This window comes from Typopeltis vanoorti, chromosome 5, assembly GCF_054136105.1.
Source record: "Typopeltis vanoorti isolate ZY-2024b chromosome 5, IOZ_Tvanoo_1.0, whole genome shotgun sequence".
Classification (NCBI taxonomy): domain Eukaryota; kingdom Metazoa; phylum Arthropoda; class Arachnida; order Uropygi; family Thelyphonidae; genus Typopeltis; species Typopeltis vanoorti.
Window position 1 is genome coordinate 14,606,426 of NC_143553.1, and position 27,150 is coordinate 14,633,575.

Consider the following 27,150-nt stretch of genomic DNA (forward strand, 5'->3'; position numbering starts at 1 on the left):
TTTTGATTGATTATCATCATCATAGACTCAAAGACTCATTGTAGAAAGTCTCAGTATTTTGCACAGCCACATCTTATTACATTTTAGTAAAAGGTGAAAGTTCGTCGTGAACATGCCTTAGCTCATTAAACCATTACTTAACACCCCCCCCCCCCCCACCAAAACCAGCCATGGTAGATAAAATAATATATCAACTATCTTAATCTTTATATATGTATTATTTTAAAAGTATCTCAATGTTTTATTGTTTGTTTTTTCAACTCCAGTGGTAGTACCTTGAACATCCATGATTTTTTGATATATAAGCAGGTCATGGCCATGGGATTAAACTTATTCACTGTTTCCAGACTCACCATATTCTCTGGCAATATATTTCATATACTACACTTTCAGGCATACATTCCACTTACCAACAATCTTGAAGCAAGATCAGGTAAATCATTTTGGTTACTCATCTTGGGAATCATTTCCAATTGAGAGAGGGCGCTAGTGGGTCAAGCGCTATGGACGTGTTTTGAAAAGCTCCTGATTCAGATAAGTTTTACTAGGAATAATTAAGTATATATGCATAATTGTTCAAGTAAGAGCAGCTGTAAACGTTGTACGCTACCGATATTATTAGTGTGGTTTTTTTTTTTCTTGGTTAAACTAAATACGAAAACGTTAATATTAGACCTAGTAACCTGCAGAGAAAAAAAAAAAAAAATGGCGGCGGCATTGTCATTCCATGATTTTAATTTGGATTTCAATCGGTTCGTTAAGTGTGAGGTCTGTTATATGTATTCCTTCGATTACATAAATGATTTGTGGATGTTTAGTGCGGATGGAAGAAGGGTGTGTGCGAAATGTGACCTGAACGAGGAATTGATGAATGCGAATATGAAGTTGATGACAGAAAGTGCTAGTACCGATTGTGTCGCGAGTGCACGTTTGAAAGAGAAGGATGGTGAGGAAGACAGGCGAAAAAATGTTAAAAAATCAGGAAAAAAGAAAAAGAGCGATTTGACAACCGTAATGGATGTTAAAAGGGACGAAAGTGAGCAGGAAAGAAACGAAATTGAGAGAACGAATGAAAGTAGAAATGGCGTGATGCAGAAATCGCAAGTAAAAAAAATCGAAAGAATGAATGATAGCGAAAAAAGAATGACTGATGGCGAAAGTTCGACGCATGTTGGAACGAAAGTACTGAACCAAAGAAAGATGAATGACAGTAAAAGTGAGAAGAATGATAGCGAAAGTTGGACGCATGTTAGTCCGAAAGTAAGGAAACAAAGAAAGATATGTGAGAGTGAAAGTGAGAAGAATGATAGTGAAAGTTGGACATATGTTGGACCGAAAGTACGGAAACAAAGAAGGATGAATGAGAGGGAAAGTGAGAAGAGGGGGTCGAGAGTTAGAAAGTTAGAAAGATTTAATGATAGAGTGAATGTGTCGCGAGGTTCAGAAGGTGAATTGGATTGGATGAAGCAAGAAATGAAATGGATGCGAAATGAAATTAAGAGAATTCAGGTCAAAACTATTAAAATAAATCATGATGGCATGAAAGAGTTAACAAAAGATGAGCGAGTGGCGTTGTATGGCGACTCCATTATTAAAGGTGTGCTAGAGGATAAAATGCACAAGGTATGTTTTCCAGGTGGTAAAATGAGTAGAGTGATTGAGGCATTGAATATGAGGCGGGAACGAGCAAAAGAGTTAATTGTATTAATTGGTACAAATGATTTGAGAGAGAACAAAGAGCATGTCAAAATGAATGTCAGGAGACTGCTTGGAAAGATAAAGGAGAATAGTGTGACAGGAAGGGTGGTCAGTGTGTTGCCTAGGTATGATTGTGGTGAAATGAGGTGGAGAGCAAGGATTATGAATGATATTCTGGCTGAAATGTGTGAGGAGATGGGAGTACGGTTTGTTAATGTGTGGAATGAGTTTGAGGGACGAAGTGAGCTGTATGGGAGCGATGGACTGCATTTGAGTGGTTATGGTGTGAGTCGCTTGGAGAGACTGCTGCTGGAAAGTGGAGAAGTGAATAGAGAGAATGAATCAGATCGAGAGGGGAGTGATGTGGAAGAGCAGGAGAGTAAGACAGGAGAGATTGAAGGAGTGGAAATGAATGGGGAAGTGAGTGGTATGAGTATAGAAAATGAGAGAATGGGTGTGCAAGAGGAGCAGGGAAACGGGGAGGCTCAGGGTGGACAGGATGCGTGAGAAAGGTGGATGCTCCAAGAGGAGGTGAGAGCATGTGTAGGCAGGAAAGTAATGGGATGATCAGGGATCAAAAGGAAACACATGGAATTACAAAGGGTTCTAAAATGAAGAAGCAGAAAGGGAAATGGCCCCAGTCCAGCATGGAGAGATCACATCGAGTGAGTGGTATCAGTGGAACTAGCTGTAGATCCAGAAATGAGTTGTTGTGTTTGTATACCAATGCTAGAAGTATAAGGAACAAGGTGGATGAAATGGTTGCACTAATTGTGTCTGTGCACCCAGAGATTGTCGGAATAAGTGAGACATGGTTAGATGAGGATGACATCCTGACAGGAATAGAGATGGAAAGGTATGATGTGTTTCGTGAGGATAGAAGGGGTAAAAAGGGAGGGGGAGTGCTATTGATGATAGAGAAAGAGTTATGTCCATACAAGGTAGAGATGCAAGAGGGAAATGGGGCCAGTGGTTTTGAGGCAGTATGGTGTGAGATAGAGGTGAATAGAATCAATTACTTGGTGAGATGTTGTTATAGACCTGGTAATGTGGATGATGGTGATAGTGAAATGTATAGTCAAATAAGCCAAGCAAATAAGAAAAGGGTGATCATTATGGGTGATTTTAATTATGGCAATATAGACTGGAATGAGGAGATAGCAACTGGAAGTAAAGAAAATGAGTTTATTGAGTTTTTGAGGGATAACTACCTCAGACAGTATGTAACAGAGGGCACAAGAGGATTAAGGGTCTTGGATTTGGTCATCTCATCGGAGGATGTAATTATCAATGAGGTATCAAATCATCCACCAATTGGTGAAAGTGACCATGAGGTGATTACTTGGGTGGTTGCCAGCAATGCAAGGACCCCTGTGAAAAAAGGGTATATGTGGAACTACAAGGGGGGTGATTATGAAGAGCTCAGGAGACAGCTTGTGGGTGTAGCATGGAATGAGGAGTTAGCTGGAAAAGAGATCAATGCAGCTTGGGGGATTTTCAAAAAATATTTAGTGGATGCAATGTCTAAATGTATACCACGGGTGAGAAGGTTAAATAAGGTAGGTGTGAGATGGATGAATAAAGAGATTAAGCATGCAATACAGAGAAAAAGGGCATTGTGGAGGCAGCATAAGAGAAGTGGAGGTAACCAATTTCATGAGGTCTACAAAGACCAGGCAAGGAGGGTGACTTGGTTGGTGAGAGTAGCTAAAGAGAGGTATGAACAGCAGTTAGCTAATGAAGCTAAAAAGAATCCTAGGGAGTTCTTTCGATATGTAGCCAGCAAAAGAAAGAATGATTATGGAAGGATGACATTGATTGGAGGAAATGGTATGAAGACAGCTGTTGCAGAATGTGTGGTGGAGATACTTAATGAGCAGTTCATAAAGATCTTTCAATCTTGTGATTGTGACTTCATGGAGAGATTAAGAGCAGTTGATGATGGGGAGGAGAGACTGACTGTAAGTGAGCAAGAGGTGTTTGGGGAGTTGAGTAAACTAGATGTAAATAAGGCTGTGGGACTTGATAATATATCACCACGTATTCTGAAGGAATGTGCCAGAGAGTTGACACCTGCCTTGACATATTTTTTTAATACGAGTCTTGCACTTGGTTAAGTCCCTAAAGAGTGGGAGGAGGGCAAGATTGTGCCACTTGATAAAGGAGGTGATCGAACTCAAGCATCAAACTATAGGCCTATCTGTGTGTCAGGTATTGTGGTTAAGTTGTTGGAGAAGCTTGTGAGAACTAGGATCCAGAGTTGGGTTGACAACAATGGTATAATCTTTGATGGACAGCATGGATTTGCTAAAGGGAGGTCGCGTTTTAGTAATCTACTTACTTATTACAATAAAGTGACTGCTTCCTTGGACAGAGGAAAAGGATACACAGTAATATACTTGGATTTCGCAAAAGATTTTGATAGAGTATCTCATGATAAGTTGACAGTCAAACTAGAGCAGATAGGGTTGGATATTAGATTAGTGCATTGGATTGGAGACTGGCTATCTGATAGGTATCAACAAGTTGTGTATGGGGGTGCAATATCCAGGAAAAGGAAAGTCACTAGTGGAGTGCCTCAGGGATCTGTTTTAGAGCCATTACTATTTAACTTGTATATTAATGAAATTGGCAAATATTTGGATGGAGATATTCAGTTGTTTGCAGATGATGCAAAGTTAGGACGAACCATAAAGAGTAGTGAAGATGTTGTGGCCTTGCAAGAAGACTTGAATAAATTGAGTGATTGGGCAAGCAAATGGGGATGTGAGTTCAATGTTGCAAAATGTAAGGTTTTAAAATTTGGAAAACAAAGATGGGATGCAGAATTTATGCTTGGTGAGAATATATTGTTGGAAGTAGAGGAAATAAGAGATCTGGGAGTGATATTGGATAAGGATCTAAAATTTAGGGGACACATCGCCAAAATTGTGAAGACGACACAAAGACTTCTGGGAATGATGAGGAGGACACTGACGTGTAGAAGTAGGGAGATTCTTGTTCCATTGTCTAAGGCTTTGATTAGGCCACACATGGACTATTGTGCCCAGATTTGGTCACCTGGTTTTCAGAAGGATGAAGAGATGTTGGAAAGGGTCCAAAGGCGACTGACTAAGGTAGTTTCTGACCTCTGGAATGTCGAGTATGAGGAAAGGTTGAAAAGATGTAATTTGCAGAGTCTAGTGGAGAGAAGGAAGAGGGGAGATATGATAGAGACCTACAAGTTGGTAAGGGGTTGTTATAGGATCAATGGTGGAGAAGTTCTACAGAGAATAGTGGGAGATCAGGAGAGAACCAGAGGTCATCCCTGGAAACTGTATAAAGAGGGTGTGAGTAGGGGAGTGAGAGGCAGGTTTTTTTCGTGCAGAGTTGTGAATGATTGGAATGCCTTTCCTGAGAGTGTGGTGTCTGCAAGGAGTTTTAATGTGTTTAAGACCCGGTATGATGAGATGTGTGTGTGAGATAAAAGGACCTCCTAGATGAGTCTTTGACTCCATGAGGTCTTGTTTAATAATAATAATAATAATGTATATCCTTTGCTAGACTTTTGCTATCAGCTTTTGATAGGCCACCACATGACAAGGTGTTAAATAACTTGAAATGGATGGGACTGGATAATAGACTTCTTAGTTGTATCAGTGACTGGCTGTCAGATAGGTATCAGAAAGTTGTATATGAGGATGCAGTATTCCAAAGGTGGAAGGTCACTAGTGGTGTGCCACAGGGATCAGTTTTGGGATTTTTGTTGTTGAATTTGTATATTAATGATATTAGGATGGGTTTATCTAGTGAGATGCAGCTGTTTGCAGATGATGCAAAACTGGAGAGAGTAATACAGAGTCGAGCAGATGTTACGACTTTATAGGAGAACTTGAATCAGGCCTGATATGGATTATTGTGCACAGATTTGGTTGATTGGTTTTCATAGTGATGAGGATATGTTAGAAAAAGTCCAGAGAAAATTTACAAAGATGGTCAGTGGTCTTTGGAATGTGGAGTATAAGGACAGGTTGAGATAACGTAAATTGCAAAACTTCATGAATAGCAGGAGAAGGGGGCATATGATTGAGACATATAAGCTAATCAGGGGTTATCAGGTTGACATGGAAGAAATTTTTCATAGAATGGGAGAGGGGAGTGGGGGGAAGAACAAGAGGCCATCGCTGGAAACTGCATAAGGAGGGTGTGAACAAGGAGTGAGGAGTGTGGTTGGTGAGTGTGTGGAATGTATTGCCTGAGTGTGTTGTGAATGTAGATACATTGAATCAGTTTAAGGCACAGTTGGATAAGCATTGTGTGCAATAGTGTGTACCTCCCACGATAGGTCTCAGACTCCACGGAGGTCAGATTTTAATAATAATAATAATAATAAATATCCTTATCCCCTGAAATCCACAAAGAGACCAAACCTATGAGCACTAATCTACGTGCAGGCTTGGTGAATGCCTTATACAAGGTAACCAACAATCTACTATATATCAGTGTCCTTCCCATCATTGCATAATCCATTGTGATGTGTTCACAATTTTAAAACTGCAATCCTTAAATTTTAAGTAATGAATGTCCACCATCACTGACCATTTGAAATTTGTTTTCAAAATTTACCCTCTCACTTACCCTCTCATGTAATCTGTTGAAATCCTTCTGTAAAAATCTGCTCTAGTTCATCCCAAATTTGCATCATCTGCATATCTCCATTCAATACTATCGAATTATCATTAACCATATAAGTTAAAGAGTAATAGCCCACGAAACAGGACTTCTAGGGCACACTGCTAGTGAAACCATACTTTTCTGGGATACTGTTCCTAGAAGGAGCAGCATCCCAGAAAAGTTATCAGCATAACTTGCTGATAACACTATCCAGTGCATTCATCTATTATCATTACCCCATCCATTCCAGTTTAATTACACTTGTCATGTGGTAATCTATCCAAGCCTTTGTAAAATCTAAATATATTACTTTATATGCAGCTCCCTTGCCTAATGCACTTATCATTATGTCGTGACATATAACTAGATTGCTAAAATATGATCTTTCTAACTGTCAATCATGACAGATGCTGCTGCCACTGCTGCTATCATCCCAATTCTCAATCCAAACTCTCGCCAACTTCTCCAAGACCTAAACCACAAACTTCGGATAGACAGATTAGTCAATAATTTCAAGCTTCATTCTTATCATCTCCTTTATGAAGTGAAATGATTTTGCCATCCTTCCATCCACTGGGACTTGCCTCATTGCAAGCATTGATATATTATCCAAGAATATCAATGCCACCATTAACTCACTGGTATATTTCTGTAAAAACACATTAATATGTTTTTACATTATATGATGCTATTGTCATGAAGTTTGCTTAATTCCTTGTCTGTTTGCTCTCTGCACTCAAGCACTTATGAGGATAAATTACTCTGATGACCTGATCATTAAATATCTTCACTATATCATCCATAGAGATCACCATTCAACCATATTCAGCAACTGACATCATCCTTCTATAATCATTCATCCTTCTACTGGCTACCTGTGGAAAGAACTGTATTGGATTTTTCTTTGTAAGATTTCTCTTTAACTGAGTCGCATTGGAGGTTAACAATCATGGTACACCAGCATGTCTGATCCTCTACCATTCTTTCGATCTCGTAATAGCTCTTGTTACATCCTTTTCTTTATATCATCAACCCAAGAATTTCTTGGTCTACCAGGGGATCTTCTTCACTCTGATTTTCCCTCCACTATTTCTAGAGACATTTTCCCTACTGACCCTTTCAATATGTGACCTGCCATCTTGCACTTTATATGGTCTTCCATGAGTGCTCTCTTTTGGTTCCTATTAAATTCAATACTTCTTCATTAGTTTTTTTTTTTTCTCATTCCAAGAAATTTTCAGTGCTCTCCTATAGCACCACATCTTAAAGGCCTGCAATTTGTTAATTATGGATTTTGTAGAGCCTCTGGAGAACACTTAATATAGACAAAGTCCTTTGGTCAGAAAGACCTGGGTTTGATTCCTATCAGTGACACGAGGAACCTTTATCTGGTCTCTTTAGATGAAAGGTGAGTTAGCAGTCTCATATATTCTTTAGATTCTCTGAGGTTATTGGCAACAGATCTTCTTGTCTCCATAGTAAACCTGGTCACAAGTATAAAGCACTTCATATATTCCTGGATGTGATAGGGGTCAGAATTTATCCTTAGGTGAATGGAAGAGGATAGCTGTTGTTTGATATATGATTTGGATGTGGTGTAGAGTTTATAATTATGGTCTTGTGTATTAGAGAAAGGGAGGTATTTAGTACTTTATCTGTTAGTGGGGAGATTATAGCATTAAGTAAAAGTGTGACAAATGTAGGTGAATTCAATTGCAAGGGAAGCATTGTAACAAATAGTCCTGACTCTGTGGTGTTAGTATTCTGAGGATACTATATTGTTTAGCACAATGATGGCGAGTGTGTAAACATCTCTCAGTGTGTGTGTGTGTGTGTGTGTGTGTGTGTGTATTGGCTTTCTATAAATGGAAAAAGATAATGAACTATTTGAAAGGCATGTCATTAATGTAACCAGGAAAAAGAGAAACCAGGAAAGTTATTTGGGTCTTTTTCTATTGTGACATTCATTTTGTGTCTGGACCATATAGCCAAATAGTAAAGACCTCAAAAACATAGGGCAGCCAAACCACATATTCGAGTGTGGTTATGTTGAGTGCTCAGTTCTCTAAGTGTTCTATGCAGAAATTGGCAAAAGTGAGGGAAAGGATTGAACCTACAGTTGTCCCATTCAGTTGTTTGTATATTAAGCACCTCCGTAGCGCAATTGGAAGCACGACGATACATTGCACCATTCGATTGGAATAGGCCTAAGTTCAATTCTTGTTGCGACAGGAGGAATCTTTATCTGGACAATTTTCAATCGAAGGTGAGTTAGCTGATCTCATACGGAGGTAACAGGGTTTTTTCTCCCAGAAACTCGGGTTTTTCACCCCGCATACAGACAAATCGGCCCTTCAGAACATATGCAATTTACAGACATAGAATACCAGTTGTGGTGGTGGTGGAGGTGGGCGGTAGATGACGTTGATGGGGACGGTTCATGGTGGAGGTTTGGTGTAGTGGCTGAGACAGTTGAGACAGTTGTAGGTGTCCTCCCGCAATGAGTCTTCGGACTCCTTGGAGGTGTCAGGAATAATAATAATAATAATAATATTCTTCTTTTTTCTGTCAAAAGGAAAATATGCAAATTAGCAAAATATCAACAAACCTATTAAATAACTATATTATTTATTTCCTTCTTATAGACTTATATCATAAATCAAGTCCAAAAAAACTTATGATGAACAGCAACTTCTAATCTTCTGACACCAAGAATGTCTATATAATAATAATTATTTTTTTTTTCCTGACCTCCATGAAGTCACAGAACTCATGATGGGAGGTCAACACTAATCAACACAAAGCCTATCATACCACTCTTTAAACTCATCCACAGTGTGTATGTTCATCACCTTCTCAAGGCAATGCATTCCATGCTCCTACCACTCTCCATGCAAAAAAACTTATTTCTTACCCTTTTACTCACCACCTTCTTTTGCAGCCTCCAGGGATGACCCTTGTCCTTGCTCCTTCCCTTCGTTCTACCACATGAAAAATCTCCTCAGTGTCAGTACAGTAATAACCCTTCAAGGTTAATTATCTTAATCATATCCCCCACCCCTCTGTCTTCTATCTGCCAAACTGCAGTCTGTATGCCCTCAGTTTATCCTCATAATCAACACTGTACAGTCCTGATATCATTTTGGTTATCCTTCTCTGCACTCTTTCCAAGATAACTTCATCCCCTTGAAATCCCAGTGGCAAAAGATCTGAATATAAAAATCCAGATGTGGTCTTATCAAAGTTTTATATCATACAATGGGACTAGCACACTTTTATGGTCAATGTTCTCCTCAACATTGCTGTGGTTCTCAAAGATGTCATCACGACTTTTCCAATATGTCCTCAAAACTTCAGATCTCTGTCCACAATTACCCCAAGATCCCTTGCTTCCTCCAATTCTTTCAGTTTAACTCCACCATGTGAGTATGAAGCATCCCATCTGTGGATCCCAAATTTTAAAATCTTACATTTAGTTGCATTAAACTGACATCCCCATTGCCTAACCATCCAACTTATTCAAATCCACTTGAATAATCCTCCTAAGCTTCACATTATCTGCAAACAACTGAACATCTCCCTGTAGTCCTGTGACAAATGTATACCCATAGGTGCAAAAAGTCTTTCTTTAGAGGATATGAGGCACTTTTTTTTTAAATTGTAATTGCCGTTTTTTTTTTTTTTTAGTTTTATATTTTTGCTGCAGATAGGTGCAGATCTGTTCTATAATTAATTTTGCAGTAACCGAAAAATCCTTTAGATTTTTCGATTAAAAATCTACATGCCCTTTGCATGTATCATTTATCGGTGATCATTTATTTCTGATACTTCTCACATTAGCATAAAAATATAATAGCCCAAGTGTAGACCTGTAAATCATGCTTCATTCATTAGTCTTGTGCTTCTCCACCAGTGCATGACCTTGACAACCTTATTTCTTTCATTACTATACTTCCATAACTCTTCAAATATGACTAATCACACTCTGTTTGAGACCAATCTACTTTATATCTTGTCATTCTAGTTTCTACACCATATGATACATCCTTCTCCACTCTGACCACTCTAATTTCCTGGCTTCTTTGAGTAGATGGAGTGGTCAAAATGAGTGAGAGATGTAGTGTATGGTGTAGAAACTATACTGAATAAAATCACCCCTCACTAACTTGTCTTTCATTTACCCTGTTGCAGTTACTCTCTCAGTCTTATTCTACCTTCCCTGTACTTCCACAATCTAACCTTCCTTAGACACTTTCTTCCTCAAAATATACTTAAATAAATCTCATAAAAATTAATAAAAAATGTGACATTAATATACTGATTATGGGTCCTACAAAAGAAGAATGAATAAAAGAAAGAGAGGAGAAGGAAAAGAGAATAGTAGAATGATGGAAAGAATGTAGTTAAGCTGAGAACATATGGCAAATATAAAAGTTACATGAAGGCAATAAAATGTGAAAATCAGAATAAAAGAACATACTATAATTATAATGTAGAACATCATTCCAAAATAAATTAATTAAATATATAATTATCATGAAGGTGATGAATAAGCTAATTTAATAAAACTGTAAAGATTTAGAATATTTTATTAACATATGCCTCTGTAGCGCAATTGGAAGGATGGTACATTGCGCCCTTTGATTGGAATAGGCCTAAGTTCGATTCTCGTCGTGATGGGAGGAATCTTTATGTAAACTTTTTCAATAGAAGATGAGTTAGCTAATCTCATACGGAGTTAGCAGGGTTTTTTCTCCCGGAAACTTGGGTTTTTCATTCCGCATACAGACAAATCGGCCCTTCAGAACCACGCAATTTACAGACAAAAAAATACTAGTTGTGGTGGGCGTTGATGGAGATGATTGGTAGTAGAGGTTCGGTGTAGTGGTGGAGATAGTTGTATAGTAGGTGTCCTCCCGCGATGAGTCTTCAGACTCCTTGGAGGTGTCACGAATAATAATAATAATTTGTTATTGTATTATGTCATGTTATCTATTCAAGGTTTGGTCAGAAATTATCCAGATTGATGGAAATGTATAATAAATGAGACACAGTATTTCAAGCTCACTTTCCTTCAATGTAAGGCTTTTTTGTAGCAATACTATTTGCCCATCATTTCTGCCATTATTAGAATCAATTATCAAAATGTGTGTTTGTGTAGCCATGTTGCAGTGCCATCATTTGCCCTTCTATTGGAAATATCTGGAATTAAATCATTTATGGGATACACGAAACCCTTATAAAGAATTTCGACAAGAGGGGTCAGCAAGTCTCGTGATGTCAAGGTTTTTTCCTCCCAAAAACTTCAGTTTCTAATCCTACAAAATAGGCACATGATGAAGAACACACAATTAACAGATATAAAATAGTGCTTCATAGTTATTTCAACCAGCTCAATCCATCTTGACTGAAAATTAGTTTTGTATATCCAAAAGGGTCTCCAAATTTTGTTTAATGTGGCCTTTCATAATTTAAAATGGAGTGAGGGATGGAAGGAACTAAATCTAGTGAATATAGAGGATGCTGTATGTGGTTTATTTCAGCACTTGACTAGCGGGGGAAAAACAAGAGGTTTTCTTTGGAAGTTGGGTAAGAGTGTGGTTAGCAAGGGCATGAGGATTAGATTTTTCACTTAGAGAGTGGTGAATAAATGGAATGAGTTGCCTTGTCTGTTAATGGTTTCAAGGAGAGATACAACACTGTTGATAGTTTGTATCTCCTGCAATGAATCTTCGGACTCCATGGAGATGTCCATACAATAACAATTACTTAAATAAACTACTTATTGCAGATGGCAATTCCAGGCTTCAAGAATATGAATGACTTTGCATTTGGATGCACTGACTGGCATTCATTATATTTACATACTGTGTATCACTAGCTTACTGAGATCACCATGGAAGAATACCATATAAGAATTTTGCACTATTCAACTTAGCAACATTCATGGTTCTGCTAGGAAGCACATGGAGATCAGTGTCCACTCAATGAGACACCTCCACAAACCATCACACTACTTTCACTATGTGTCCCATTCATGGATATTCGAGGAATGATAGTGTGTCCTTGGTTCTCTCCAGATCAGAGAATGTCTAGCATTGCTTTGTAGGGCAAACTGGGAATTCATCTGTAAACAATGTCTTCCCCAATTGATTTTGGGTCCAGTTGACTTGGACCCTGACCCATTTAAGATTTTCTCTCCTGTGGCATGGAAATAAGGGCATGTTCTCTCCTGTAGCATGCAGATTACTGGTCACCTCTGTGCACACTGGAAGCAGATGTCTTATGTTCCTTTAGCTGACATGAGGTCAGATCACAGTTGATTCATGGTTGCACTCCTGTTTCAGCAAGCAGAGAATCAGAGATATTGATCACCCACTGTAGTGTAGCCCATGGCCTTCCTTCACTGTATCTTTGGAATTATGTTTGTGACTGTTGGAATTTGTTCCACATGTGTAAACCATAATGACTTACATGCAGCCATCTGGCTACCTCCACCTAGAGGTAGCCAGATGGTTACATTGTCACTTTGGCTAGCCTCTAGGCTTGCCATCTGAATTCATCAGTTAAATTATGTCTTGCAGCCATCTTCAAGAATTTTGTGACTTTCAAATGTCCCCAAGTTATTGTGAATTTTCTCTTTGTTTCTTATTTTTTATGGAAGCTAGTGTAACTTCCCTGATTCTTCACATTCATGCTTTCACTATTCAATGTTCCATCCTTACACCAAACCCAAATCCATTCAAGAGAAAGTTGTATTTAATATATAAAATCAACCATCAAAGTCCTTCTTTACATTTATAACTTGGGCACCATTCTTTAAACATAACCTAAACTTTGCAATGATTTGATTTCCAGCATGATCCTACTTCTCAGTTCCCTCAATATTGTATTGCATCAACAGACTTACCTTCTTAACACATTTGTCTATGGCTTCTTAAAAGAGTTTTACTCCCATGCTTTTTCTCATTCTGTAATTTTGTTTGGAAATTTCAAAACCTATGCTGAAATGTTATGGCAAGGGAAAGATATTAATTTCATAGTTTCATGAGGATTATCTAGTTTTTTTTAGTTTTTTTTTTCCCCAGAAGTAAAAGTTTTGCTAATAACGAAAAAAAAAAAAATAGTAATATAAAATCTGTATAATAGAATAAACATTACTCACCACAGGACGGAGATCAGGATGATAGAGAACATGTCCATTATTGGATATTGCAAAGGAGTAACCATTCACTCCTAACTGAGAAACAGAAATTTATATCAAGCAGAAGATGCAGAATATTTATGGTTATTTGCAGTAACATAAAATAATACACTTTAAATTACAATAACAAGACAGATCTATAATCAAGAAAAGTTGAATATAGCAGAAGGTTAGAAAGTAGCATAATGGAAAAGAGAAGAGAAAGAGAGAGACAGAATATTATTGTGTGGTAACACAATTGTGGGATTCAAACAAATTTGAAGGTGTAGCTGAAAGAGGGGGAATGATAAGAAGCATGACTGAGGCTGTGGAGAAGAACCACTTAAGAATTACTACGTTGCTTTTAAAAAATGATTTATAATGAATTGGAATGAAGTGAATGAACTTCACTTCATTCCAATTACAAATGAATTGGAATAAAGATTTCATGAACATGGAATTGGAATGAACATGGGATATGAAAGGGTTGTTGGAAACAGTGAGGTGGAAGAGTGTGAGTAATAGTCAAGTATGATAGAAGGGAGCTGAGGAGAACTCTAGTCATTATGAATGGCATGATACACGGGATGTATAGGAGGAGAGGCCTTGAGTATGTGGATGCATAGAATAAGTATGGGGTAGAAGAGCTGGTAAGTTAGCTGGAGGGTGTTGTGAATCTGAGTGAACATGTATTTTTGTTTATACAATGCAAGGAGTATTACGAAGATAGGAACAGAATTTGTAGTGATGATAAAATTAGTTACTCAAATGGAATGAGAGAGAGCTATACTAGCCTTTTATGATAAAGTTACAAGAGCATTAGATGAGGGAAAGGCATATACTGCCATTTTCTTAGACTTAGCGAAAGCATTTAACAGGGTGCCACATGATAATCTGATATTTAAGTTGCAGCACATGGGTCTGGATGTCAGATTAGCTGTCTGATAGGTATCAGAGAGTTGCGTATGGTGGGGCAATTTCAAGGAAGCAGAGGGTTACAAGTGGGGTCCCACAGGGCTCAGTACTGGGACCTATATTGTTTAACTTTTATATCAATGACATTGTCAGTGGATTGCAAGGGGATATTCAGTTGTTTGCAGATAATGTGAAGCTGGGAAGGATTATAAGATATAGTGCAGATGTGGTAATCCTGCAGGAGGATTTAAATAAGCTAGATAGATGGGTAAATGAATAAGGGTTTAATGCTGCAAAATGTCAAGCCTTGAAGTTTGAGAACCATCAATGGGAGTATGCATACTCAATTAGAGGAGCTATACTGGAGGAAGTAGGGGAGACAAGATCTGGGGTTGATGATTGATAGAAACTTGAAATTCAGGGGACATATTGCAAAGTTGGTGAAGGTAACACAGAGGATTGCTGCAATAATGAGAATGACGCTGACCTGCCCAGATAAAAGAGTTATCATTCCGTTGTATAAGACCCTGATCAGACCACATTTAGACTCTTGTTCTCAGATTTGGTACCCAGGATTTGAAGGGGATAAATTAACTGTGGAAAGGGTACAAAGGCAGATAACAAAGATGGTTTCAGGACTGTACAATGATAGTTATGAGGATCAGCTGAGGGAATGCAGACTGCAGAGTTTGGTGGATAGAAGGAGGAGAGGTGATATGATTGAGACTTTTAAACTGTTGAGAGGTGGGTTACAGGGTTGACACTGGGGAGTTCTTTCGCTTGGTTGAACATCAGGAAGGAGTGATGACAAGAGGCCATCCATGGAAGTTGCAAAAGGAAACTGTGAGCAAGAGGGTGAGGAGTGATTTCTTTGCATGGAGGGTGGTTGAACCATGGAATGCATTGCCTGATGGAGTGGTGAGAGCAAGAACGGTGAATGAATGGTATGATAGACTTTGTGTTTCTTAGGGGGGGGGGCCTCCCCTCAATGAGTCTTGATAGACTTTGTGTTTCTTAGGAAGGCCCTCCCATGATGAGTCTTTTGACTCCATGGAGGCCTGAATAATAATAATAAATCACATCAACCATATCTCACTGGTTGACTGGTTTTTTTTGTAGGGATTCATGCCTTAGTATGTGACCAAGGTAGGTGGTTTTCCTTTTCTTAATGGTTTTCAACAGATTCCTATCTTCTTCAATCATCTCTAATATTTATAAATTAGTTTTTTGGGCAGTCCATGGGATTCTAAGAATTCTTCTGAGGATCCACATCTCAAAGGCTTTTAGTTTATTTTCACAATGTTTTGTATTGTCCAGGTTTCTGCTCCATATAGCAGTGTTGACCATAAGTAGCATTTGGACAGCCTAATTCTTGTTTTTGTGTGAATTTCCCTTGAGGTCAGAATGTTTTTCATGCTAATGATGGTTGATATAACAATTTCTATTCTTCTTAATATTTCCTTACCACACTTTCCATTCTCTGTAATTAGTTGATCCAAATATATATAACTCTCTACTTGATTTAAAGTATTTCCTCTGATCTTAATATTTATATCAGGTATTTTGCCTTTTTCTCTTGTTACCAGCATGGTTTATTTGAAGTTGAAATTAAGTCTATATTTTTCACTTAGCTTCAGCATCTCTTCTAGAAGAGACACTTCTAGAGAAAATAAAAAAGATTTTTTGAAGATCTTTTTTATTTTCAGCTAGAAGTACTGTATCATCTGCATATCTTAAGTTGATTATATTCCTGCCTCCTATGCTGACTCCTTTAAATTCTTCTAATTGCTGGAAGATATTTTCAGTATAGAGGTTAAAAAATATAAGAGAAAGAACACAGCCTTGTCTGACACCCTTCTTTATTGGGAATTCCTCTGAGATTTCTCCTGAGATTTTTATTGAGGCAGTTTTCTTCCAGTATAGATTTATCAGTAATTTGGTATCTTTACCATCTACTCCTAAATTTCTGATGCATTTGATTAGTTGTTCATGTTGTATATTGTCAAAGGCCTTTGTGTAGTCAATAAAATATAAGTGGACGTCTTTCTGTTTCTCCAGATATCTTTCTATAATAGTTCTAATGTTGAAGAGTCCTTCTCTAGTTCCTTTATTTTCCTGGAAACCAGATTGTGTTTCAATGATTTCCATTTTAATTTTATGTTTATTTCTTTCTAGGATGATATATAACATAACTTATTCTATCTGATTGATCAGACTGATTGGTCTGTATTCTTCACATTTGATTGTCTTCGATTTTTTAGGTATTGGTAGGAACGTTGAGTGCTTAAAATCTTTTGGCAGGTGTCCAGTTTCATATATTTGTTACATATGTCAGTCAGTGATCTTATAGCCTTATCATCTAAAGCTTTTATATATTCTGCCATAATTTCATCCATTCCTGGAGCTTTTCCTGGTTTCAGTTTCCTAATGGCATTTGTTACTTCCCAGATAAGAATAGTAGGACCCCTCCAAATCTTCCTACATTGGCTTATCTATTCTATCATGATTGTAGAGTTCCTTTGAATACTCTACCCATCTATCCCTTATATTGTCTTTCTCCATTAGGATGTTTCCACTGGTATCTTTAATGCAATGAAAGCCTACCCTTTTGCAAGATTTGTTAGTTAGCTCCGTAACTTTTTCATGAAGTTCTCTGGTTTTGTGCTTTTTGTCCAGAAGTTCAATTTCCTTGCATTTGTTGTTGAGGCATAGTTCTTTTGCAATCCTACATTCTTTCCTGATCTCCTTGTATTCAGGACGATTTTTGTGTTTCTTTCTTTCCTCCATCATTTTCAGTATCTTGTCATTCGTCCAGGGTTTACTCATTTTCTTCTCAAATTTGGGAATTATTTGTTTTACTGCCGTTTTTATGCCCTCTTTAAATTTCTGTCATCTATCCTCAATCTCATCTTTAGGGTAAGGATACTTGGCAGAATCAGGAACATTAACAGCAGTGGATTGTGCCAGTTCCTTTAAAAATTTATCTTGTATTTCTTGATTTTTAAGGGAGCCAAGATCATATTTTTCTATGTTTAGAGGTTTCATTGTTTTCTTTAATTTTATTGCTGCTTTAATGACCACAGGGTTGTGGTATGATCCAATATCAGCCCCTGGGTATGTTTTGGCTTTTAAGATGTTGTTCCGGAATCTTTTTTTAATCATTTATAGTCAATCTGGTTCCTACAGCTGTCTCCAGGACTTTTCCATGTGTAAAGTCTTCTAGGAGGGTGGCTAAATAAAGTATTTGCTATTATTAGATTGTTTTCTTCACAGAACTGTACTAATCGTTCTCCTCTTGGATTTCTATGTCCCAGGCCTTGGTTTCCCATGCAGGAAGAGATCTTTTCTGAGCCTACTTTAGCATTTAGATCTCCCATAATGATAGTTATGTCATCTGATTTAGCGTTGTTTAGTGCATTTTGAATGTCTTCATAGAAACATTCTACATCTTCATCTGGATAATCAGAAGTAGGTGCATATATTTGGACAATAAAAATATTAAAAGGTTGAGCTGCAATTTTTAATGTCCAAAATCCAAGTAAGGATTGCACAATCTTATTTTTTAGTACAAATGCTTCTCCATTCCTATGATTGTCTCCACACGAGTATATAATTGAATTAACTGCAACTAAGCATATATTTTATCCTAATGGCATAGGTCTCACAGTAGACTGCCTTTCAACTGTCTCACTCCTACTCTTTTTGGCTGCAAATTCACCTGCTATCATCAGCAGTCTCTGTCGAAAACCCTATCTTCCCTGAAAATACTACTCCTTCACATTCTATTCCTCAAACTATCATTTGCTACTAGCCCCAGACTCATTAATGCCTATAACTTCTGGAGAGGTTGCAATACCAAATACCCAAAAAACTCCTTTCTCTTTTTCCTGATACTTCTGGCAGTAGTATATAGAAACTGTAATATTCCTCTTAGGATCCAACCACCTTTACATCCTGAGTTGACTACCCCATTATATATTAAACAACAAATTACATGATAACCGAAGTAATTAACTTAAATTAAAATGAAAGTACAGTTATTTCTCACTGAAAATAACAGTACATCATCAGTGAGTAGAAACGAACAAATCAAAGAAATGGGAATACAAGAAACATACAACAATCGGTTTACCAATTAAAATCTATTGCCACATGCTAGAAATTAATATATTAATAAATAATGTTATTAAAACTATTTTTAATGGTTATATAAAATGAGAATAGAGAAAAAGAGAGACACAATCATTCCAATTCAGATTCGATTATTGTGACAGCATTGATCCTAACAGGCAAGTCCATTAGCCAGTTGATCTTGGTAAGGTCATCCAGGACCCATCTTGCTGAAGCCAAAGTAATGTAAGATTACTGAGACAACCTTCCTGGATGTTCACCACTGCACTGTATGACAAACACTCTGTCAGGGCATTAGATCCTAGTGATGGTTGTCTGGAAAACAGGATACTAAAAAAAATTCAAGAGAAACAGAGCAAACAATGTGGGTTGAAAGCAGGAAAAAAAAAGGGAAAAAATGAAAAGGGCCAGTACCATCACTGGGTAGTCCCCTTCACCACAAACAGGTGAACAACATGGAGGGGGGGGGGGGCTATGGAAGAAAACAAGGGCAAAGTGGTGATTGAGCCAGTATACTGCAGTCAAAAAGGAAGCAATGAATTCAATCTTTCAACTTGAAGTCAAGTTGAAAGCCATACAGTGTGCTGAAAAAATTGGAATATGAGCAGCTACATGAAAATTTATCATGCATCTAAAATGTTTATACACAAAGTGCAATCCAAGAAAATGCAACGAAATTAAACACAAGCACTGAAAATAAGCATGCTCTCTACGAAAAGGAAGTTTAAATAACCTGAAGGAAAATTTATTCCATTTATGTAGCCATTAGAAGGGCTGCTGTAACTATTAAAATGCTACAAACTGATATGAATAAATAGTATTGCTCATGATTGCAAAAGAGTTACTTCCAACTAGAGTAGAAATCTTCTTTGGTGATGGTAGCATGAGCAATCTAGGCAATGATTTTGAGGCAGTTATTGTGAAAAAGGGTAAAAAGGATGAACTATACAATTGGTTGCTATTACCAGAATCATCTGAAGATGATTGTGATTTTTTTTTTTTTTTTAAATTTTTATTTCTGATCCACATAGGACCTATAGAACACTAGTATAGTGTGTGGGCAAGAGGAATACAAATAAAGGAGAGTCTCTTCACATTTTGCTTGAACAGCTAAGAGTTGTAATCTTTGGGGAAACAGAGTGTTCCAAAGAACAGAAATAGATGGAATAAAAGAGGAGGCAGTGAAATTACATAGAGAAATCTTATGAATACAAGAAGAATCATTATGGCTGATTTCAGCTTTGGGGAAGAGTGAGAGAGAGAGTGATTGTGCAAGATAAATGAAAGGAAATTTACAGAATTACTGAGATAACTACCTCAAGCAGAATGTGATGGAAAAGGAACTTGCTGCAAAAAAAAAATTTAATCTAGTTACAACAACTCAGAATGTGTTTATAATTGAGATGATTATTATGTCTCCTGTTATTGAGAGTAATTATGCACTTTTGACTTGGAAGGTGACAGTGCATGTTAGAGCTCTAAGAAAATGGTGACAAAATGGTGTCTTTAAAGAAGACACCTTTTTACATGCATTGGATAGAGCCAGGACTAATGCAGTAAATTATAGACAAATCAATGTCTCTAGTATGGTCACCAAGGTACTGAAAAGGCTGGTGAAGTTTCTCACTGAAAGGTGGGGTAAAAAGCGCTATGATTCTGTATAGATGACAGTTTGATTTTTTTGAAAGTAGATCTCGCTTTAGCTTTAGTAGTATGCTTACATTCTATAATGGAGTGACAGAACTGGAATAGAGGAAATAGCTGTACTGTGATTCTTCTAGATTTTGTCAAGGCAATTGATGGGACAGACATCCACATGTGAATTTTTATGCAAACTAAAGGTATGGATATTTATGCAAAGGATGTTTATGAGAAAGTGACTGACTGATAGGTATTGAAATGTGATGTATGGAAGTGCTGGGATTTGAATAGGCTAATAAACAATGTTATTGATTGTCAGTTAAATGTCTCTAAATGTATGATTTTGCATTATGGACAAAGGACATCACAGACAGAGTATCGTATTAATGATAATTTGCCTCAATTAATAAATAAAGCAAAAGGTTTCGGGATTATAGTCAGAATTAAAGTTTAGGGTGTTCTGCTAAAGTCATCACATTGGATAAGAGGACTGTTAAAGAGAACATTGACTTGTAGGAATAAAGAAATTATTCTACCACGTTTTACAAACTTTTGATAAGACTACATACATAGAAAAACAGAAATCTGTCTTTATGTGTTTCATAGATTTTGAAAAAGCATTTGACAAAGTCAGACACACTAACTTAATAGAAGTCCTTCAACAAATAAGGCTAGACGAACAAGACATAAGACTAATAACAAATCTGTATTGGAATCAGTCAGCTACCGTTCAATTAGACAACATTACCACCAGTGATATTAACATCAAAAGAGGAGCGAGACAAGGATGTGTGCTCTCACCACTCCTGTTCAACATATATGCAGAGGTAATCTTTAAAAAAGCATTGGAAGAATGTCCAGAGGGAATCACAATAAATGGAAAGATTGTTAACAACCTACGATATGCAGATGACACCGTGCTAATTGCAGATAATATTATGGATCTCCAAAACCTCATTGACAGAGTATACATAGAAAGCCAAAGAATGGGAATAAATATGAACATCAACAAGACAAAATACATGATCATCAGCAAACATCCAGCCTCATCAATGAAACTGACACTCAATGGGAAAAATATTGATCAAGTGTCAAGATATAAATATCTTGGTTGCTGGCTTAATGAACGGTGGGATCCAGAAATAGATATAAAGACAAGGATTGAAGTTGCACGACAGTCCTTCATGAAAATGAGAACACTATTCTGCAATAAAGACCTAAACATGGAAGTCAGATGCCGAATGCTGAAATGCTACATGTGGTCTATTCTGCTCTATGGAGTTGAAACATGGACATTGAAGGCGACAACCATCAAGAAAATCAAAGCCTTTGAGATGTGGCTATACAGAAGAATGCTAAAGATGTCATGGACAGAAAAAATTACCAATGAAGATGTCTTAAAATCCATTGGCAAAGCTAAATATCTTGTACAAATAATCAAGAAACGAAAAACATCATATCTTGGCCACATCATGAGAAACAGCAAATACCAACTTCTACAAACTATTTTGATAGGAAGAATTGATGGCAAAGGAACTAGAGGAAGAAAAAGAATATCATGGTTTGACAACATCAAGACGTGGACAGGAAAGAGCAGTGCACAACTGCTCAGATTAGCACAAGAGCGCAGTTTGTTCACCAAGATGGTCGCTGACCTTCGATAGAAGATAGCACGATAAGAAGAAGAAGATAAGACTACATCTGGGATATTGTTCACAGACACGGTCACCTGGGGTCTCAAGAAGATGAGAAAAACTGTTGAAAAGTTTCAATGGTTAAATAAGATGATCAGTGGCCTCTGGAATTGTGCATATGAGAAATCAGGTAATGTAGACCTCAGAATTTGAGGATAAATGGAAAATACTAGAAAAGATAGGAATATAATTTCTATTGATTCTCATCAATGGGAATATAATTTCTTATCATATATGAGATGAGAAACCTGGAAACTTGGGTTTTTCATCCTAAGACAAATTGATCTTCAGAACTCACGCAATTTACATACAAAAAATACAATTATTGGTGATGATGGGCAGTAGATGGCATTGATGGTAGTAGTGTTATAGTAGGAGATTTAAGTAGTAGTGGAGACGGTGAGAGAAGTGTAGCTAAGTAGAGTACAGTGCCCTCCCGCGATGAGTCCTTGGACTCCTGGAGGTGTCACATAATAATAATAATAATAATATAAAAGTTAGTAATGAAATCATATAATGTTAAAACAAGTGAGATTTTGCAGCTTATGGCAGGTGTGTTTGTGGGGGAGGGTTGACCTTGGAAAAATGAAGTGTGATCAGGAGTATGTGAGGTCCAAATTCTTCTTATGGTTCATAGAAAACGCTACAGCTAGATCTTATGAGTGCATCTTCAGTTGATACATTCCAAGAGAGAGATGTATTTAGCACACATGACCAAAATGGTCCTCACTCTGTGAGTCCATGGAGTTGCTACAGTGATATTAATGATAAAAAAAGTCACTACTAGGGACATTTCACAGTTCACAGTGATGTCTAGTTGACATTAGGCCTTTGGATAAAGTCCAGTTGAACATGTCTGCCAGTCAAAAATATGACTATTTTATTGCATTTTCCCTCCTCTCTTTGACTGAACTCTGTTATTAACTGAAATATTGCATTACATTACATTAGCCAGGCACTATCAGCCCGGGTGGACTTTTGGCCTCAAGCACCACATATTGCCACTTCAATGATCAGGCCTGATCAAAGTCTTGTATAGTCCCACCTTTGTAGTCCAAGACAGCAAGCGCGAGGCGAAAAGGGGATGATAGGCCACATTCGCAGTATTTACCCGCCTCTGAACATCAGCCTCAACTTTGTTGTCTTCAGTCATAAAAGAACCCAAGTACCTAAATACCTTCACCCTCTCAAACTGTGCAGCTCTCTCTCTGGATCTTGAGCAGCATGGCGACTCATAAAAAAGTATTTTGTCTTCTCAGCGTTTATCTTCAGACCAACTTCTTCTGCAGCTTCCTCAATAGCAGTAACCAATGCCACAGTGTCGTCCCATTGATGCGCCATGACATTCAGGTCATCCGTGTAGCCGAGAATCCTAACTTGCACCCCCATGTCGATTCTACCTGCCATTTGCTGTGTGTTTCGAATTACTTTTTCCAACACTAGATTGAAGAGAATTGGAGAAAGCCCATCACCCTGCTTCACACTGGTCTGTACTTGAAATGGGTCCAACAGGTCACCTTCTGCTTTCACTCTTGCTCTCGAACCAGCTACGCACACCTGCACCATTTTTTCGGAGTTTACGAGGAATTCCCAGCTCTTCTAACACCTGCCATATTTTGGGGCATAGAAAAGTCTGAAAATATTATGAACTTCCCAGTTATATTCCCAGCACTTTTCAAAAACTTGGTGCAGCATGAAGAGTTGGTCTATTGTAGAACAGTTCCTCCTGAAGCCCGTCTGGTAGTCACCAAGGCACTCTTCTGCATATGGTGTGAGGCACATTAGCATGATTTTAGGCAGCACCTTGTAGCCAGTCAACAGCAGTGAGATACCCCTATAGTTGCCACATTGAGCCTTATCTCCTTTCTTATATACTGGGGTGATCAGCAACTCCTTCCACTCATCCGGTAGCCGTGCTTCTCGCCAAATCATTAAATTGAGCCAGTGTAGCTGCTCTGGCAGGACATCCCCACCATTCTTCAGGAGCTCCGCCGGTATGCAGTTCACTCCTGGAGCCTTATTATTTTTCAGCATGCGAATAGCCCGAGTAATTTCACTAAATGTTGGCTCTTCAATAAATGGTTCAGCAGTTTGATAAGGAGTATAATCCTCTGATATCGATGTTCCAGTATTGATATTCAGCAAGTTTGTGAAATATCTACGCCACCAAGCGAGAGCATCTACTAAGTTTGTTAATAGATTTCCACTCTCATCTGTTATGGTTGCCACTTGTGTCTGGGCACCTCGCATGGCTTTGATCATCCGGTACATCTCCTGTCCATTATTCATCACCCTATTTCTCTATACTAGCCACTTTCTCATTAAGATACTTCCGCTTTTCCCTGCATAGACATGTATTCACCGCTCTTCTCACCCTCTCATATGCAACTTTCTTCCTGCTATCCGCTAGGTAGTTCAATAGTGCTTCCCTTTGTTTCTCTACAGCTTCTTCACACTCTCTATTACCATGCTTTTCTCCCCCTCTTTCTCACAGTTCTCGAGGCAGCTAATGTGACTGTATTTTTGATGGTATCCCACATCCCATCCGGATCATCCTCTTCCTCCTGTAACTCCCCAAAACAATTCTGCAACTCTAACTGGAAAGCCCGCTTGCCTTCTGCTGTTTTCAACTTGTCCAGGTCCCATGCCGATCGTATGGTAGAACACGCAGGCTTCTGAACCACAATTCTATGCCTGAAATCATAGGCTACCAGTGGTCGCAATCTCCATCTGCTCCTCTGAAACTTCTCACATCCAAGATGGAGCTGGGGTGACATTGATACACTTGTACATGGTCTATTTGGTTAGCTGTTCTACCGTCCAGCGATTCCAGGTCTGCTTGTTGACATCATTATGTGCAAACATAGTGCTCTTTACAACGCATCTCGTAGCAGCGGCAAAACTCGCAAGTCGGATCCCGTTATCATTGCACTCCTCATGTAGGCTCTCACTACCCACAAAAGGGCACCACACACGTTCTCTCCCCAGCTTCGCATTTAAATCTCCCACTACTAGCTTGACGTCACAGGATGGTAGATTAGCACAAGTACACTCAAGCACTTCATAGAAACAATCTTTAGCTTCCTCCGAGCTCTCTTCAGTAGGCGCATAACAGTTCACAATAGATACATTTTGAAAACGTCCCTTAACTCTAATAGCACACAGCCGATTGTTCACGGGATTAAAATCTAAAATATTACACAAAAATTTATCACTGACTAAAAACGCAGTTTCGAATACTTTTCGTCCTCTGTCATCACCACTATAGTATAGCGAGTACCTCTGATTGTGGGTCGAGCCATGTTCCGGCCATCACACCTCTTGTACAGCACAAAGTCCAATTTTTACTGTCATAAGACATTCGTCACATTAAAAAGAGCTCCTTCTTTCACCAAACTACGTATAATTTGGGTCCCAAAACATAAGCATCGTCGCAAAGGCGTGCGAATTCCGAGGTTTCTGTGGTGCTTGTTTCGTAACCAACAGGGTTTTTAAAGGAGGGGTGGTTGGCCCCTCCCCTTATATTAGGATTCCTTAACTAAATTGAGCAGCATAGTACTATCGACAGAAATCCTTAAGAAGTTGCATACAACATATATAACTGAAAAATAGAAATACAATAAATTCTATATGAAGTCACAAGAAGCAGAAATAATTCAGAGTACAAGTTTTAAATGTTCATGCCAAGATGTGTCTCGTACTGACTAATGAGAAATAAGGCACTCGCCCAGTGTGAACATGTTGAAGGTAGTCATGGATGAATTCTTGACTTCATGTGTAAATACAATTTTTTCATATAAAAAAAAATTAAGATTGTCCAAAAGCTCCAGAGAACAGTGAGGACAAAGGAGCAAAAATAAGGGTGCTGCATAAAATTGGGTGCAATGAAGATGAATAACAATAATTATTCTTTCCATCAGCGTTACACGGTGATCAGCATTCATTTTACACAAATTATAGACTCTGCAACCATGTTATAAATAATTATTTTAATTTCACGACGTTTTGACCTTCATATTAAGGTCATCATCTGGAGTATACAGAGAGAGAGATAGAGAGACAAGCTAAATTCGCTTCCACGTAGTAAGCTGAAGAGACAATGAATTGATCAATGGTTACTTTACTGGCCTGACATCTAGTGAAAATAAAATGAAATTACAATAAATAAATGAAATAAAATAAATTAACTACATCAAAGCTATATTCTATTTAAGACAATATCAGAGAAAACATTCTTTCATATAGATATTTTTGTTACAGTAAAATGATATCCTAAATTAACATGACAATTGTTATATTAGATTTAGGATCCTAGATTACCTAGGTCGTCTTTATAATTTACTCTTAGAGAGAAAGGTTAAGTGGATAGAATGTTTGCCTTCCATATGCTTGGAATTTTTAGATGATCATTATTGTTAAGATTAGGGTGATTGATAAGAATCTCACAGGCCTCCTTAAATTTACGATCATGCCATGTTTTGGTGTGATGTAAACAACAGGTGCTTTTTCAGTCAATTCTATATCAAGTGTTCAGGGCATGATCAGAAAGACTAGCTTGACCATAGTTATTATATTTAATGTGTTTTTTATGTTCCTTTTTTGTGATAGGAATATGCATCCTGTTTCCCCTATATAGGGCAAATTACAGGTGCAGTGAATACGGTATACTCCAGGGTTGTCCAGTGGAGGGAGTGGATCCTTGATGAGTTTATTAAGTTCTTTAATTTTGCAGGAGGTTTAAAGGTAGTTTTAAGGTTGTATTTTTGTAGTATTCTGTTTATTTTGCCTGATATCCCTTTAATATATGGAATGCTTACATTTTATTGTAGTCTAGTTTATTTTTGTTTTTAAGTGAGGTCTTGTACAGAATTTTGTTGATAGTATTTTGGCTGTAACCATTTTTAGGAAAGTATTGCTAATAACTTTTAATTCATCTTTAAGTGCTTGTTCATTGGAGCAAATCTTCAAAGCCCTGTTTTTTAGTGTATTAATGATCTCTAGTTTTTGTGTTGGGTGCTGGTAGGAGTTTTTGTATATATATTGGCCAGTAAATTTTGTATATATATTAGCCTGTGTTGTGTTCCAGTAAACAGTGAAGGAAAGACTGCCAGAAAGAGGATGTGTGACAAGTGTATCTAGAAACGGAAGTGTGTTGTGCTTTTAAATCTCAATTGTGAATTGTATCATTTGTGTTGTTTGTTTTAGGTGGCTGAGGAAAGCCTTTAATGTCTGGAA

The 27,150-nt window shown here is 37.8% G+C and overlaps 1 protein-coding gene across 4 annotated transcripts in view; it reads right to left on the minus strand.

Moving 5' to 3' along the window:
* Positions 1-27,150, minus strand: part of LOC150106232 (voltage-dependent calcium channel subunit alpha-2/delta-3-like) — a 2,133,114-nt gene that overhangs the window by 1,156,813 nt on the left and 949,151 nt on the right. For all 4 annotated transcript variants that reach the window (XM_090393048.1, XM_090393049.1, XM_090393047.1 and 1 more), the window contains one exon: positions 13,517-13,591. In XM_090393048.1, the coding sequence (XP_090249174.1) occupies positions 13,517-13,591 (75 nt within the window). The remainder of the gene's footprint in view (positions 1-13,516; positions 13,592-27,150) is intronic.